The sequence below is a fragment of the Vanessa tameamea genome, chromosome 18 (assembly GCF_037043105.1).
Source record: "Vanessa tameamea isolate UH-Manoa-2023 chromosome 18, ilVanTame1 primary haplotype, whole genome shotgun sequence".
NCBI classification, from domain to species: Eukaryota; Metazoa; Arthropoda; class Insecta; order Lepidoptera; family Nymphalidae; genus Vanessa; species Vanessa tameamea.
In genome coordinates this window covers 10975120-10990158 of record NC_087326.1, presented here as the reverse complement: position 1 = coordinate 10990158, position 15039 = coordinate 10975120, and the positions used below count along the sequence as shown (strand labels likewise).

Below are 15039 nucleotides of genomic sequence, written 5' to 3'. Positions count from 1 at the left end.
AAAACAATCAAAAAAGGTTTTAAAGCAATTTTATTAAACAATGGAATTATTTAATACTCAAATTTAAAATAATAAAATATGTATATATACTGCATCATAATTGTTGACAGTTTGATTTTTTTTTTATTTTCACTAGCCATATTAAAAAGCATTCATTTTGTTGCTAGCGAATAGGAGTTAAGTTCAAAAGTATAAATCCACACACACCAAATCCTTTTACCACATGTATACACTAATCTTTCATACACGAGAAAGCTCCAGAGTAAATAATTTTCACAATAGTAAAAACAGTATATTATACTTGTGAACACTTTCTTCTATGATCATAGAGAATCTCTATGTACAGTCGATAATCTCATAAATAAATCACCAAAGAGCTTGATCATGATTATTGAAATCAAATGTCAATTAAACTTATTTTAATATACAAAAAGTAAGCTTAGAGCATTTTAATGACAAGCACAGTAAAAATCTAAACTTATTTTTGTTTTTGAATTTCATGTCTGACAAAATAAGTCATTAATAAAACTTAGGAGTAAAGTTGGCACACCAAATAATATCAATACCTTAATCTAATCAAAATATTTGAATACATTCTAAAATCTACTTAAGATAATAGAATATAAGGATTAATGTTAGATATTAAGGTTAAACAGCATTAATCATACATAAATTAAGGTATTGATATGTAAAGAATGCATTTGAGATTTAAATATACATAAATAAATGCTTTGAAGTTTTCAGACAAAAAAAATATTTCTTTGCTTATGTGAGCGTCTCTCCTTTGGTGACCTAAAAAAAAAGGAATTACTTTTACATATTAATTTCATAATCATTCATTACTGTAATAATGATATTGTATTGTCATAAAGCCAATATAATATAGTCAGTTATCAACCTTTAACAATGTCATTCTGTCATACAGACACAAATTTTGATGCAACTGCTTCAGCCTTAGTTAAAAATTAAAAAAAAAAACATCTTTTACCCTATGGTTAATGTTTATCTATGCAAAGCAGTACTGTTTTTTATAAAACTACCTATCCTGCTATTATTATATAATTCAGAACTTATATGAATTAAATATAATTACTTCAACATGTATATAATACTTACACAAGCTTCCAAATAGTCAATTTTTCTCTCTAATGAAACTAGTTTTTCATGTAATGCAGCCAAGCGAGATCTGCAGGACATATCTGAAAACCATATTTAATAGAATATAATAAAAATCAAATAAACAAACACATTTTAATTGCAATTCTAATGGTTTAAACCTCTAAATGTTACTAATGGACACAATTACAACCATATTTTTAAATGTGTTGGGTTAAAAAGGAGCAACAAGTCTAATAGTTAGGTTAAAAAAGATTAATTCATAACAAATACAGAAAAGAATTGGCAACATTTCGATTAAACGAAAGTGACTAACAAATATTAAAGATAAATAACCAAACACTACATAAATGATTACAGATATATTAATTCCATTTAAGAATTATTACTGTATGATTAGGATCAATAACTTTCACTTCCACTTTCACTAACTTACCAAAAGAATTAAGAAAATCAGTAATTTTCTTTATGCTTCCTGTTATTACTTCAATGTACTCTCTGTTTGCCCAATCTTGCTGGATTTGTTTTTGTATAGTTTCTCGAGGTGGTTGTGACATTTTTGCTACGGATTAATATGTATTTATGATTACACAAATCACGCCTAAGGGTTACAATAATTGCTATTGCAAATAGGATATTGTGAATTATGTTCTACATTCATTCAAGTTTGTCAGTTGTCAGTTTGTCACAAAAACTAATATTTAGTGATTTTGTGCATCTTAGGGATGCCATATTAAAAATAATTTCTTCCTTGAGAGTTGAGTTAAAAACAATGAACGTATGAAATTTATGCTTTTATTTTAAAATTTTCATTAAATATTTAACATTATTTTATAATAATTGATTTTCCTATAGTTCATAAAAGAAAAAATATTGAGTTTAGTAGCCCCTCAAATGGCGTTCAGAAATTAAATATAGTCCGTAATAGTTATAATCAAATTCTTTAAAACATATCCTAAAATATTTTGTTCATAATGTTAAGGTAAAGGTTGAAATCGACTATTTTTTAACGAAAATGTCAAAAAACAGCTGTGAGGTGACATTTCAAGTGACACATTTATGAACAGCTGTGAGCCGGCTGTGTATTACCCATTTTTGTAATTTTATTAGTTTAATATAACAACAATGGATGAAATTGAATATAAATTGAAAACAAATAATAGTATTTTAATTGTCAATGCGATAGATAAATTATTATCGACAATAAAATCAAAATATAAGCCTGGTGAACGCCCAAAGTTTGTGTTAGAGAACGAGGAATTAAAATATTTAAGGGATAAATGTGCTTCTCCTGACAATATGGTGAGCTTGACGGCGTGTCAGGGGCTGCTGGCCTTGGTCGAGCTTGGAGTTCTCGAAATAGCCCATACTATGTCAACTGTCGTCACATTACTTCCAAGCACACAGTTCGTATAAAACATCTTTCATTCACTTGTTTTCGTTGTTGTAAGATTTTCCTTAAAAATGACTTAGTACTACTTAGTAACTACATAGCAGAAATAAATAAAACCTAATCTTTTATATAATTTTATTTATTAAATAATAATCCTTACATATGCTTTTAAAGTAGGCTTTTCTTATAACCATTTACAAGTTTGTAACAAGAAAATTTCTCCTTACCTTTTCGAATTGTGGAGATTTTGAGCGTCGGGTGACATCTCTGCAGGGCTTGTTTACACATCTTTCTTGGGAGAACCTTGGCACTCATTTAATTTGTTATGATTTTTCAGTAACTACTCAGCGATCATATCAACAATGGCTGGCCTTTTAGTTCTGGATTTAAAGTCCCGCTTGATTCCAGGACAACAATACAAGTGTCAGTTTTCACTAAAATCACCACAGCACCCATTCATAACTGTTCTGGAAAAGAATAAAGATGCTGAAGATGATGTGTTGGCACAGATGCACGCTCTGTGTACACACCCAGAGTATACGTAAGTTTGTAATATAATATTCAGTTTTAACCTTCCAGTTAAGCTTTTTTTGGATTATAAGTAATGATTTTTATATTTAAATGTAATTGAATGTTTTCTAGGATTGCATCAAACAGCTTAGAACTCTTAAGGTCGGTGTTTCTCTGGCTCACATGTAGCCCACATCGAAGCCACAGTATCAGGCCATGGCAGTTGCTGCTGAGCTTACCTCAGTCTGATGCTCAGTCCAAACTATTGCTTTCCTGCATCAGCTGTCAACAGGTGATGAAATTATTATCACTATTCAATGTAATCAAAATACCTTGCATTTTTTTGACCATATATTTAAATTGACAATATATCCTTCTCCTTCAAAAAAGGCCTTTTACCTAACACCTGTACCCTCTTTCATGCGGGTGGAGCTTTGGGCGGAAACTAGTTAACGATAGTATGTGTTCTAAAAGTTGCAATTTTAGGGATGACCTACAAGGATGGACCATTAAAGTTAAACGCTTGTAAAATAACGCGGAGTACATATAATCTGTAATAATTTTAATGTTTTTTTTAATTTTAAATAAACATTTTACAGGTTTGTAACCCAAAGCAAATAGAGCAAGCGTATGCAGCATATTCGGCGGTGACTGACGCAGCGATCTATCAGCAACGTCGCGAGCACGTGGTGGCCCTCATGCCCATGCTCGCGAGAGTTTGTGCTGAGTTAGTAACACATGGGTAAGACCACTGTTACCTATTTTGAATTTCGTATTTTCTAGTTTTTTGTTAGATATATGTAGATATTCTGATCTTATTTTTCTCTGAATTTTTTTATATAATGGTAAAGATTTTTTTTTATATAATACAACAAAAAAATTTCTCCCAACTTAGTGGCACCTAGGGCTTGTTGAATTGTTGGTGGTGATTCGGCTTCGTCAAGGCAATTAAGGTTAACAAAAGCTAGACCGACCTCGGATGTTTCGGAGTTTCAAAGTCTTTTGTTACCTGATAACCTAACATACAAAATAATACCGATAATAAATATTTATCGTCTAAAAATATGAACACATTTCTTCGTAATAGAGAATTGCTGTATCGCTATAAAGAGTTTATCAATATGTGGGTTTTAACGCAAACCAACCAAGTTGTGCTCACTTATACTTTATAGGGAGCTTATCCTTATAAAGGATAACGTTATAAAGAGTTTACACTGTAATTAGGAAAATTTGTCATTCACTTGTACATTTGTTTCTCTATTCCATTAATCTCTATCTCTAGTTTGTTATGATATGGTTGGTTATGATAATTCATATTGTGATCAGCGGTGTACAGAATTTCCTGTAAATTTTGAAAATTTTGATAATAAATATCGGGTGGATAAACGCGTTGTGGTGTTGTAATGGAGCTCCAAATCTTCTCCTATTTCTCTCTTTATCTCCTAGAAGATTTAGTTTTTCTATGAACTGCAGGCTTTGCTTTCCTTATTCACACTTCCTGACTGAGTTAAGCGGAGGATCGTTTAATAATTTATTTTGCTTGGCTTTGTCCGGTTCTTTCCTTGTTAAGCAATGTCTCCAACACTATAGATCAACTACTCCGTTGCAGACGCGACCCGCGCGGCTGCTACAGTTTGATCGAAAGGTGTTGTGCGCTGGACGCGCCCGAACTGAAAACGGTCGCCGGCTTCACCGTCATGTTGCTCGCGCAGAACTTGATTAACACCTCCGCGCTGTATCTACATGAATTGTTTAATCTGTGTGAGTATATAGTATATAATAGAACGTGTATTATTGGACAGTTTATTAGGATATCGCATCGGGCGTTTGTAGGAATTTTCATCAAGGAATTCATTCGTATACATCACATATATTTGACGTGCGTTTGGGTTGGGAAATTAAAGGCGTGAGAAGCATCTAATGTTAGTTAAATATTATATAAGTACCGTCTAACGCGATAACATATAGTCACATATGTATAAAATAAGCAGGTGATGAGTTGCTATGCTTTTACGGCAGGCGCTAACACATTCATTATCAAAATTACATTTTTTTTTCAGGTCTTAATATAATTAGTAAGTATGAATTCTCGTCCATATGTCTGAACTCCTTCGTCGGACTATCGCTACAGTGGCTCCATCTACCGTCATACTTAACAAACAACGCCTTAAAAGTAGCCTCCAAAATCGTAGACATACATCAAGAATCCAAAAATCCAGACACGGGCCTTCTAATAGCGAATTTAAAGTCGAATGCAACTTTCCAAGCCCTAGTTCACGTCGACAAAGAACTGTACGTTTATTATAAGTTGCTTAATACCTGGGAACGATTGAGAGATAATGAGGACAAATTAAAGAGTTGGATCGAAGGTTTGATGAACACGAACGAACAGTTGAAATTGGAGCTACTAACATTTTTTATAGGGATTGTAATGGACAGGCATGGGAATTTGGACATTGTTTTGAAGTGTATAAGGCTGATTATCGATTTAGTACGAGTGAAGAAGGAAGTTTCAGTGACGGTGTTGCCAGTACTATTGTATAAAATAGCGAACGATGTCCGACCGGGTGTTAAGTTGGAGTGCTTGAAGGGTTTGCCATTGATGGCTACAACTAAAGTGAGTATGGCTTAAATAGTTTTCTGACGTACATACAAAACGTACGTTTTATTATTATTATTATTAAGTATACAAACGATTTTTTAATCAGTAACTTAAGATTCTGCTAAGATTATTTTTGTGCTGGCGGCAATACAGCCTAAAGTCGTGCCACTGAGAGAATTGATGTTGTAACTTTGAAGATGCGAAGAATTCACGATAAAGATTTTTGTATCATTTGTATCGAATATCTTTAAAAACTACATCATAATGTTAACTTACAATCAGTATTTTTATTTTATTTTATTTAAATAATACATCGATATACCTATTTTTAACAACCCATACAGCGCTGTTACAAGGTCAACTGTTGATTTTTGTAACGCAACAGTCCTGACTCCTGAGTTATGACCATTTGCCATGCCAGATGCCAATCGCACCGCCTATTCGACTAGCCATCTATTGGATACACATTTGGCAGAATTTCATTGAAATTAGACACATGCATGTTTCCTCACGATGATTTTCTTTGCCGAGCACGTAATGAATTATAAAAACAAATTTAGCACATGATGATTCAGTGGTCTTGAGGTTAAGTCGCTTTCTAAACACTTGGCAATCTCGGTTCTTTAGTTAACTACATTTTATTCAATGACATTAATCATAGTAAGGAAATGAATCGAGTTGGTAATATTTAAAAAAAAAAAAACATTTGACAGGAAAACGTTCCAGCGCTGGTAGCGATACTGAACAAGTTGAAAGTTGGAAGAGGCGTTCCAATTTCTCTGCTAATCATGCTCTATACGAGTCTTGCCGAAACACAGGTGGGCTTTTAACTGGCAAGTTAACTGGCAAATGCATTAAATGCGTTGCACTGTATTTTTAATTCTATTTGTAAACGATAAACAGATACGGCGTGTGCGGGTATGTGTGTCTGTCTGTGCTATACGCTGCGTCCTTATTTTAAAGATTCCTCTTCTATGAATTAGATCGATACACTTATTAGTTACAGACAAGATACCTCAATGCATTTCCGCAGTAAATGAAGAAATAAACGCATCTTTGAAAACATTTTATTTCTCGATTCATAGACAAACATGTTATATAAAATTTTTTTTACGAAATATTCGATATAATAATTCATAATTCTCAGAATTCGAAAGTCAGTACTTCCACTTCAGTGTCCCTGAAAGCTCGTAAACCATGGGTCCCGTACATGATCTTTTCCGGTCGGAAAAATTTCAGAGTATTGTGACTGCACCATACATTCGCCTTTATTATAATATTTCCTGCGTATGTGTGTAGGCTTTGATATTAGTTAATAAATAGAATTGCTTATGTGCTGTCAACCCACGCCCTTTTTCACTGATCCAGTTTATAAGAACAACAAAGCATTGTTGTTTAATAGCTAAAGTGTGGTTGGCATTCTATTATTATTTCGCGAAACGTTTTACCTTACTCATGCGCGTGCGCAGGCCCGCTGCTTCCCGTACCTGCAGGAGACGTTGTCGGAGAGCTCCCCCGCGGAGTTGAAGTGGGAACTCGACGCGGCGCGTGCGCAGGCCGTTTTGAAGATATGTGAGCTACGGTTAGTAATCATTTATTTTCACGAGATTATGCCACACCCGAGATGGTTATGGCATATTCAGTGTATATACAAAACTTGTATGAAAAAAATTGGCTTCATTATCAAAGGTAAAATTATAAATTTATTTACCGATTTTTAAATGACTTTTTTCGAGAATCCATTACGAATATCACAGAATATCCAAGCCAGTTAGATGCGTCAACTCGATATCAAATATTGTTTATTTTTCTTAATTCTCTAGTGGCCGTTGGAACGGGCTACAGGAAGTCTCGATAACAACGATCGTATTCCTGTAGCCCGGCGCCATAAGTCTGAGTAACGAGTCGCCCGCAGGCCGTCCAGCAACGGCCTGGAGCTGGTGTCCGTGATATCGTCGCTGCTGACGCGCTGCTCGGACCGCGCGGGCGCGGCGGCCAGCTCGCTGGCGCTGGCGGCGCTGGCGCGGCTGTGGCGCGCCGCCGCCGTGGCGCCGCCCGGCGCCTGGCGCGCCATCGAGCCCCGCCTGGCGCGCGACTCGCGCCCCGCCGTGCAGCTCAGGTACTCCCGGAACCTTCGTTTTGTGTACGCAGGTAGCAAGCGGTAATTGAAAATTTCGTCCTGGCGAAATGTTATTTTTTCCAGTTCGCCCAGCTAAATAGATGTGACCACTTGTGTTTTTCAGGGAGCCTGTTATTTTCAGAGAAATCGCTAGAAGTAGAAGAACAAGGGAGGCCCCATGGGTCAACGAAATATATAAATTAATGTTACATTGCAAAAGTAACTTACATATGATTTACCAATTAGTAACTTATTCAGAGGATTTAAACTATACTCGCTAGCTAGAAGTTATTTGATCTACATGTCGCTGATCGGCTGAGTCGCAATGAACCGTGCCTGATGCAGCCTGTGCAAGCTGCTGTCGGAGATCCCGGCGCTGCGCGTGCCGACGGCGGAGTTCGAGCAGCTCGTGTGCGACACGGCGCGCCGCCTGTGGCAGTTCGTGGCGGAGGCCGACGAGCCCGCCGTGCTGGGCGCCGCCTGCGACGCGCTGGCGCTCTACAGGGTCGACGACTACAAGCTCAAAGATATACCCGAGGTAGGACTTGAAGCAATACATACTCAAAACGACTTTATGTTACTAGATAGGAGCAAGCTGGCCGTTTTGCCAGAATGAGAAGAATACGACCAGCTCAAGCACGCTTGGTGACCCTAGCCCTGTCTTAGTAACACCAATGACTTTCCCGAGTACTTTATTTGTGCTTACTTGTTCTTAATAAGTGATAACTTTGAAGAAACAAGTGCATTAGTTATTTTACCCCGAAATACCAAAGTGTTAATGCATTAAATTGTTAGTGCCTAGTAGTTTTACATGTACAGGTAACAGAAGAACAAGGACGTCCGAATCGGAGCAGTCGCTTAAACTATTCCACTTGACAAGCGGCCAGTGAAATAGCTTTAAGCTAGTACTTATGTGTGTGTAACAGATCTACCGACGTACAGTCAAACTGCCGCCATCGTACTGTAAGACGCCCGCCGACGCGGCTCGGAAACCCGAGGATGTACTCGACTATGTGCCTTGTAAGTATGTTTTGAAATGTTCACTGAAAACAGCTTTAATGGCGTTTAATGATATCAATGTGCGGTTGTAGAAAACAATCACAACCCAAGAGGGATGGGTAGGCAGAAAAATCATTCAATTCAAAATAAATTGTTAAATTTTGACAATGTTAACTTTGGACAAACGTAATATTAGTGCAATATAATGGGCCCGGGATCACACCGGTGTCGATACTTTATTAAGTTCCTTCGCAGTTGCTTATTTTCATCTCTTGGAAGCTTACAGTTGACTTTGTCGTTCTTGTAAGTTTTATGTATTTCGGACGCTCCTTAAACGTCTGTAGACGTAACAATTACTTAGTTGTCGTAGCTGGAGTGCTGTCCAACTCTAAACAAGAGCAGGTGCTGCCTACCCAGATTAGCCATCACCAAGTCCTGAGCTTTAATTACGAAAATGATCTTTTTCCACTGAATCGTTCAGGCGAAGTCTGGCCGGAAGTATTCAAGAATTCAAACCAAATCGCTCTGCCGAGCGTGCAGCGCCTCGTGTCGAAGTTGATGGAGCGCGAGATCAAGTCGTACCGGAGCGGCGTGTACGGCCCGCAGGCGCGCGAGCCGCCGTCGCTGGCGCACCTGCCGCCCGCCAGCGTCGTGCGCGGCCTCATGGAGTGCTTCCGGAGACAGGTGCGACGGCATTACATCGGAATGTGTTAATTCATAACACTAAAAACCACCAGAATCCTCTTCACCAGTGGGTCTTGGATCCAGTTCAGGCATCTGTCACGGTACCACGTGTCAGCGTACAGTGGCCTTGGATGGACGTTAAACGGTTTTTTAAGCAGTTTAAAGTCTCAACATGTAACCAAGATGCTGAATAATTTGTTTAATACTTTTTTTAATTACAGGCGACTTCTCCATCCTACGACTACCCAGAAGCGGTTCTCCTGGCCATACTCCACACTCTCTCAGCGGATTACCCGAAGCCTCTACCACCTCTTGACTTCTGTTTCCTCCACGAAGTGTTCCACAGGGGTTATCACTGGAAGGCAGGCTGCGTGAAACTGGCGGCCAGGCAAGCTAGCACCTCGGTGTCTGCCAAACGTTTGATCGAGAACTTCCTGCAGAGTATCGTGCCCGGACGCAGCGAGGTTTGTTGAAGCGACTCTTCTGTGAGGATTTTGTTCGGCTTGGCATTTATAATATATACTATAATCCAATAAGGGTTAAAAAGCGTTTGTTATATACTTACATCTATCCATGAAATTTGCCAAAAATCATCATACGTTTAATTAATTTCAAGACAACATTACAGCCCGTGTGACTTAACTACACACCTCGCGCTAAAGACGTACCAGACGCAACGGTAATTAATATGCTATCAGTACTAAGCGGACAAGACAGGGCTCCGCGCAGGACAGGGACGTGTCTAGTTAAGTTACTCGTGTTATAAATTTAATTCAATAATTTCCACATCATGTATATTATCCTTGCAAATATTAATCTACTCAGGAATCTGACATAATGCTGTTCTTCGAAAACCTCCCGATCTTCTGTCGAACCGTACCTCCGAACAACATCCGAACACCTCTTGAGAATTGTCTCACTGAGTCCTTCTATCAGCTACCAAAGTCGAGTCAGGACCCCGAGGAGCTGCTCTTCATCAAGCAGATGAGGATTATCAAAGAATGTTTGGAGTCGGATAGGATACATGACGCCAATAGGACCCTCCTCTCGCAAATCGTCGAAAACTATTTTTCGGCTCTCGACGATGATCATTTGGTAAGTTTTACGTTCCGTTGATATCAATGAACCAAATAACCAGTATTTACAATTTTATGTTAGCCTCGTGTCTCGAACTAGCGTTAGCTGTGTCGAGAGTCAGTTCCTCTTCAAAACTTTACCAATTTTTAATCAAGGTAGGACAGATAACAAAACAAGTACGATAAAGTAATTAATAAACTAAATTAATGTATCTAACAAAATGTCTTATATGCATGTATGTGACTGCACGCGTGTGTGAGTAAGTTTGTATTTGTGTGTGAGATTGCGTGCTATATGCTGGCAAGTCGTTAGTGAGAATTCGGATTCCTTATTTAAGTAGTATTATTGACACTTTTTAATAGTAATTTTACAGAATTAACTTGATCGTAAAGTTACAATAATTACTCTTTTCCAACAAGAGAATTGTCTGTTTTATTAACAGATGAGAAGAGGTTAGTGACCTAATATTAACCCTTGTAGAATCTTGAACTGCGATACAGCGCGTCGTAAATAATTTAAATATGGAATATACGTGATACATATATTTTAAACTCAGTGCTGTTGTGTTTTGATAATAAGATTTCAGTAATGATTCCAATGAATATCTCAATCGAACGCCTCACGTAATTTAATCCAGTGCGGAAGTTTTGTTTGTTTTTTTTTGTGCGATATCGACGTATTACATACTTTTACCAAACCGTCTCATTTATAGCGCGCTAGTTTCGCTTGCGTTTTAGGGGTCGGTCAGATGTTAGGACTTGTGTGAGGACCTCGAGGTTCAAGCTCGCTTCATACCAAATTCCGTTCGTTGCGCTGGTCGCGAAGCTGGAACAGACAGAGCTACTTTCGCAACCATAACCGCGGCCTGTCGCAGGTGTGGCCGGTGTACCTGGAGACGTGCGCGTGGCTGCCCACGAAGCACCTGGAGCGCATGACGTCGCCGGCGGGCTGGTGGGAGGTGTCGGGCGCGCTGCTGCGGCGCGCGGCGCGGGTGCGCGCGGCGCTGGCGGCGCGCGGCCTCGTGTGGCTCAACGAGCTGGTGGACGCGCACGCCGCCTGCCCGCCGTGCGTGCCGCTCGCTTGATTGACTCGATGGGGACCAGTTAGACCACGAGTGGGGGTGAAAGTACAGATGCACTCTCGTAATCCGATGGGAAGGCAAATCCGACACGACCGGAACCAGTTTAGGTGCACGGCCAACGGAGTTTACGTGCCTTCCGAGGCCCGCAAAGTTGCTAATGTTTAGTGTACACTAATGATTTCGAAATTCCGGGCTGTTACCGTGAATTTGTCGAAAGAAATACCCAATATTTTTTTAACGGCCGATATGGGATTTCAGATCAGGACCTCCGGATCTGCGGCCTTATACTAGACCAACTAGGCATTCAGATATATATTTGTATAACGTATAAATGTCACGCGTACGTGGTACGTTTAAACGTGACAAAATACGAAGGCGACGAGACCGGTGATATATTTAAAATGATTCTAAATAACAGATATACATAAATAGATGAGCTATTTACAATTCATGGTAATATTATGTTAATGTACGAGTCTGTACCACCATAATATATATTTTTAGTTCATTATAATTTTGATGTTAACCATTCGATTACTGAAAAAAAATTCTGCACTTCAAAGGGAACAAGAGAACTTCCTTCGCTGCATATTGCCGGCGCTGCAGGCCGCCAAGACCGACGAGCAATCGACCACGGACTGGTTTCTGCAGCTGCTGGCACGGACGCAAGTCGCTTTTAACGAGTAAATATATTTTTTAATATCGTCAACTAAATCACTGAGTACCGATCGGAACGGTGTCCTATACAGTATCGAAATGCACGAATTCGTATCTCGAAGGACGGAGGACGAGGCGCAGAAGCTGTTCCTGTGCGACGTGTTCTTCCTGAGCGTGGTGGTATTCAGCGGCTTCTGGTCCCTCGAGCCGGACGCGGCGCGCGGAGCCCTGCGGCGCGCGCTGCCCGGCGCCGCCGCCGCGCTCGTCGGGCGCCACAGCTGGCGCGCCTGCGCGCTGCCGGTGAGTGGCTGACCGGTACTGACAGTACTTAGCAGCCCTAAGGATTAGATGACTCACTTTACTTTCACAACAAGTGAGACACATGTCCACGATAACACTCCTTGGTTAACGGAACGAATACGGATTAGGTTTTTTTTTAATGGTGTATCTTTCCACATGTCACCTACCCACCGCGGCAGTTATTGGAATGGCTGTGCCACACACGCGACACCATCCGGGAGCCGAACACGGCGCATTGCTGCCAGCGCGCTCTGCTCGCACTGAGGCACACGGAACAGTTCACTACGCAGAAGATCTGGATGAGGATGTAAGTACAATATATAAGTGTACGAAGAATATTTTTGGTTATTTTTTCAATTAAGAAAATACTTTTGAAAGTCTTCTTGATATTATTTTCGGTATTCAAGAATGAGGATAATTTGGAAATTAAGATAGAATATTTAGTTTGAAAATAAATTGGAATACAATTAAAAACGTAAAAATCCTATATAGATGATATTTGAAACTAATAACACCACTCGCTGCGAGTCAGTACAGACGTGTGTCAGTATTTCATTCTACACGTGCAAGTTTCCTCACGTTGTTTCCACAAAGTACGAGATCAATTATAAATACAAATTAAGCTCACGAAAACTGAGCGGTACTTGCCTGGGCTTAGGGCTGCAATATTCAGTCAAGAATTAAGATCCCAGTAGGCCGTATCGGCTAAAGATATACAAAGCATTGTTTTAAACAATATAATATGTAACACATTTGGATATAAAAAAATGTTTTAAAAAAACGTTGTGCTTAATATATTTTAATTCTCTTTTTCAATGCTAAAGGAGGAATATTGAAGAGATCTAAGGAGATGGTGTGTTTGTTTCTGTAGTACTTTTTACTATAACTATTCATGGCTAATTTACAATTCATTAAAAATGTCAACAGCAGTAATACAAAGCAAAGTTTTATTTCAAAGACTGCTAATTGTGCTTATTCTTTACGTAATCCTTAACTAATTACATAGAGATGACGAGGTTCAAAGTATAAAAATAATAAATAAAATGAGAATAGGAACGACTGTCCCCCGTCAGACGCGTTCAAGGTCAGTGTAACCCACCACTTAGCGTTTATTAATGATGTTATTTCATCAGTAAATATAATGACGCAAGATATAACGGGCTGGGAGAAAATAGGGGTTACAACGGCTGTAGTAACGTTCAAAGGAAATTCCAGTCCGTACTCGTTAAATTTATTATTCTTATACTTTGCCTGCCATGTTGGAATAGTGACTGCTGTCATTCGAATTGCATTTTATATAACAACGCTAAAATAAGTATTTCATCAACATAATGTTTTTATTCGAAAACAAAGATTTAAGATTTTTTGTTGTCCGTACTAACACATAAGCACGTGCTATACATATTGTAATAACGCTGATATCCTATTAATAATAAGAATATTAGTGCATTATTTGAATAACTAAAATATTTTTACAGGCAAATGAATTATGGAAAGACTGCTATCGCGTTAGAAGATTCAGAAGCTTGTTAATGAGATATTAAAATGAGTGTTGCCATGTATTATATTACGATATTTATAAAATTCATGAACAACGTTTTTAAATGTTAATCTGCCCAAGTACTATACAAAGACAACAGTGTAATAACAGGAACAAGGGACATAACATCTAAGATCTAAGGGTTGGTTTCTTAATTTAAATTAAATGGGAGATATTGATCTCTTACCTTCTAGTAATTCCTCTCTATGGTGCTTCTCTAAATCAAAATCATGTAACCTTCAGTTTCTAAAACCATCAGCCAGAATAATTAATTAACAATCTGATCGCTCATTGGTCGTCTATTGCGTCATCTGTGTGACCGACCAATGACCATTCAGATTAAAGCTAAATCAATTTTTCCCTTTAATGAGCGTTTCAAAAACCAGAGATAAAACAATGTATTTAATTTCATATGTCTAATCTATAATAAGGAGTTTCAAGTAGCCTTTAAATATCTGAGTGAAAGACTGAATTTGAACTTTATTATTGCTTGAGACAAATCCTATTTTTTTAGATTAATAATAAAAATTTCAAAATGTCTATACCAATCAAATGCTATATTCAATAGTTTTCCCTAGCCTAAGACACTAATTTTTTTTTTAAATTGACACTAAAATTTATTGATTACCACCTATTACGTAAATGCCACAAGTTTAAAGTTATTATTATTATATTATTAAAGATTATTTGACATTGTTATTTTGTATTTAAACATTAAAACACGAAACGCTTTTTTGTGAAAAAAAAAAGATGGCAATATTGTATCCAATTGATCAAAAATGTTTAATAAAACAATAATATATACTAAAATGTTTTTTATTTCATTATATAATGTTAACATTCATTGATTATATTATTCAATATATTTTACATAGAGATCACGTTTTATAGATGCTATAAATATTACTAGACTTATTATAACATATAGTTTTTTTATCTGTGGAACACTAAACATCTTATA

The 15039-nt window shown here is 37.8% G+C and overlaps 2 protein-coding genes across 3 annotated transcripts; one reads left to right on the top strand and one right to left on the bottom strand.

Annotated features, from left to right (window-relative positions):
• Positions 1 to 656: 656 nt before the first annotated feature.
• Positions 657 to 1812, bottom strand: Hspc300 (Haematopoietic stem/progenitor cell protein 300). Its single transcript, XM_026637148.2, has 3 exons — positions 1553 to 1812; positions 1117 to 1199; positions 657 to 792 (listed from the first exon to the last, which is right to left on the bottom strand). The coding sequence occupies exons 1-3, from the start codon at positions 1671 to 1673 to the stop codon at positions 766 to 768; spliced, it is 231 nt and encodes a 76-aa protein (XP_026492933.1). The 5' UTR covers positions 1674 to 1812; the 3' UTR covers positions 657 to 765.
• A 364-nt stretch (positions 1813 to 2176) lies between these two features.
• On the top strand, positions 2177 to 14581 carry LOC113398143 (focadhesin). Of its 2 annotated transcripts, XM_026636761.2 has the most exons (20): positions 2177 to 2522; positions 2847 to 3050; positions 3152 to 3311; positions 3619 to 3761; positions 4629 to 4780; positions 5080 to 5636; positions 6335 to 6439; positions 7091 to 7203; positions 7537 to 7740; positions 8086 to 8278; positions 8667 to 8760; positions 9221 to 9423; positions 9645 to 9887; positions 10249 to 10518; positions 11375 to 11565; positions 12145 to 12264; positions 12361 to 12538; positions 12718 to 12845; positions 13363 to 13391; positions 14017 to 14581. In XM_026636761.2, the coding sequence occupies exons 1-19, from the start codon at positions 2242 to 2244 to the stop codon at positions 13382 to 13384; spliced, it is 3561 nt and encodes a 1186-aa protein (XP_026492546.2). In that variant the 5' UTR covers positions 2177 to 2241; the 3' UTR covers positions 13385 to 13391; positions 14017 to 14581. The 2 variants fall into 2 exon arrangements, with proteins under 2 accessions (XP_026492546.2, XP_026492540.2); XM_026636755.2 differs by lacking the exon at positions 13363 to 13391 and having other exon boundaries at positions 14017 to 14578.
• Positions 14582 to 15039: the final 458 nt, after the last annotated feature.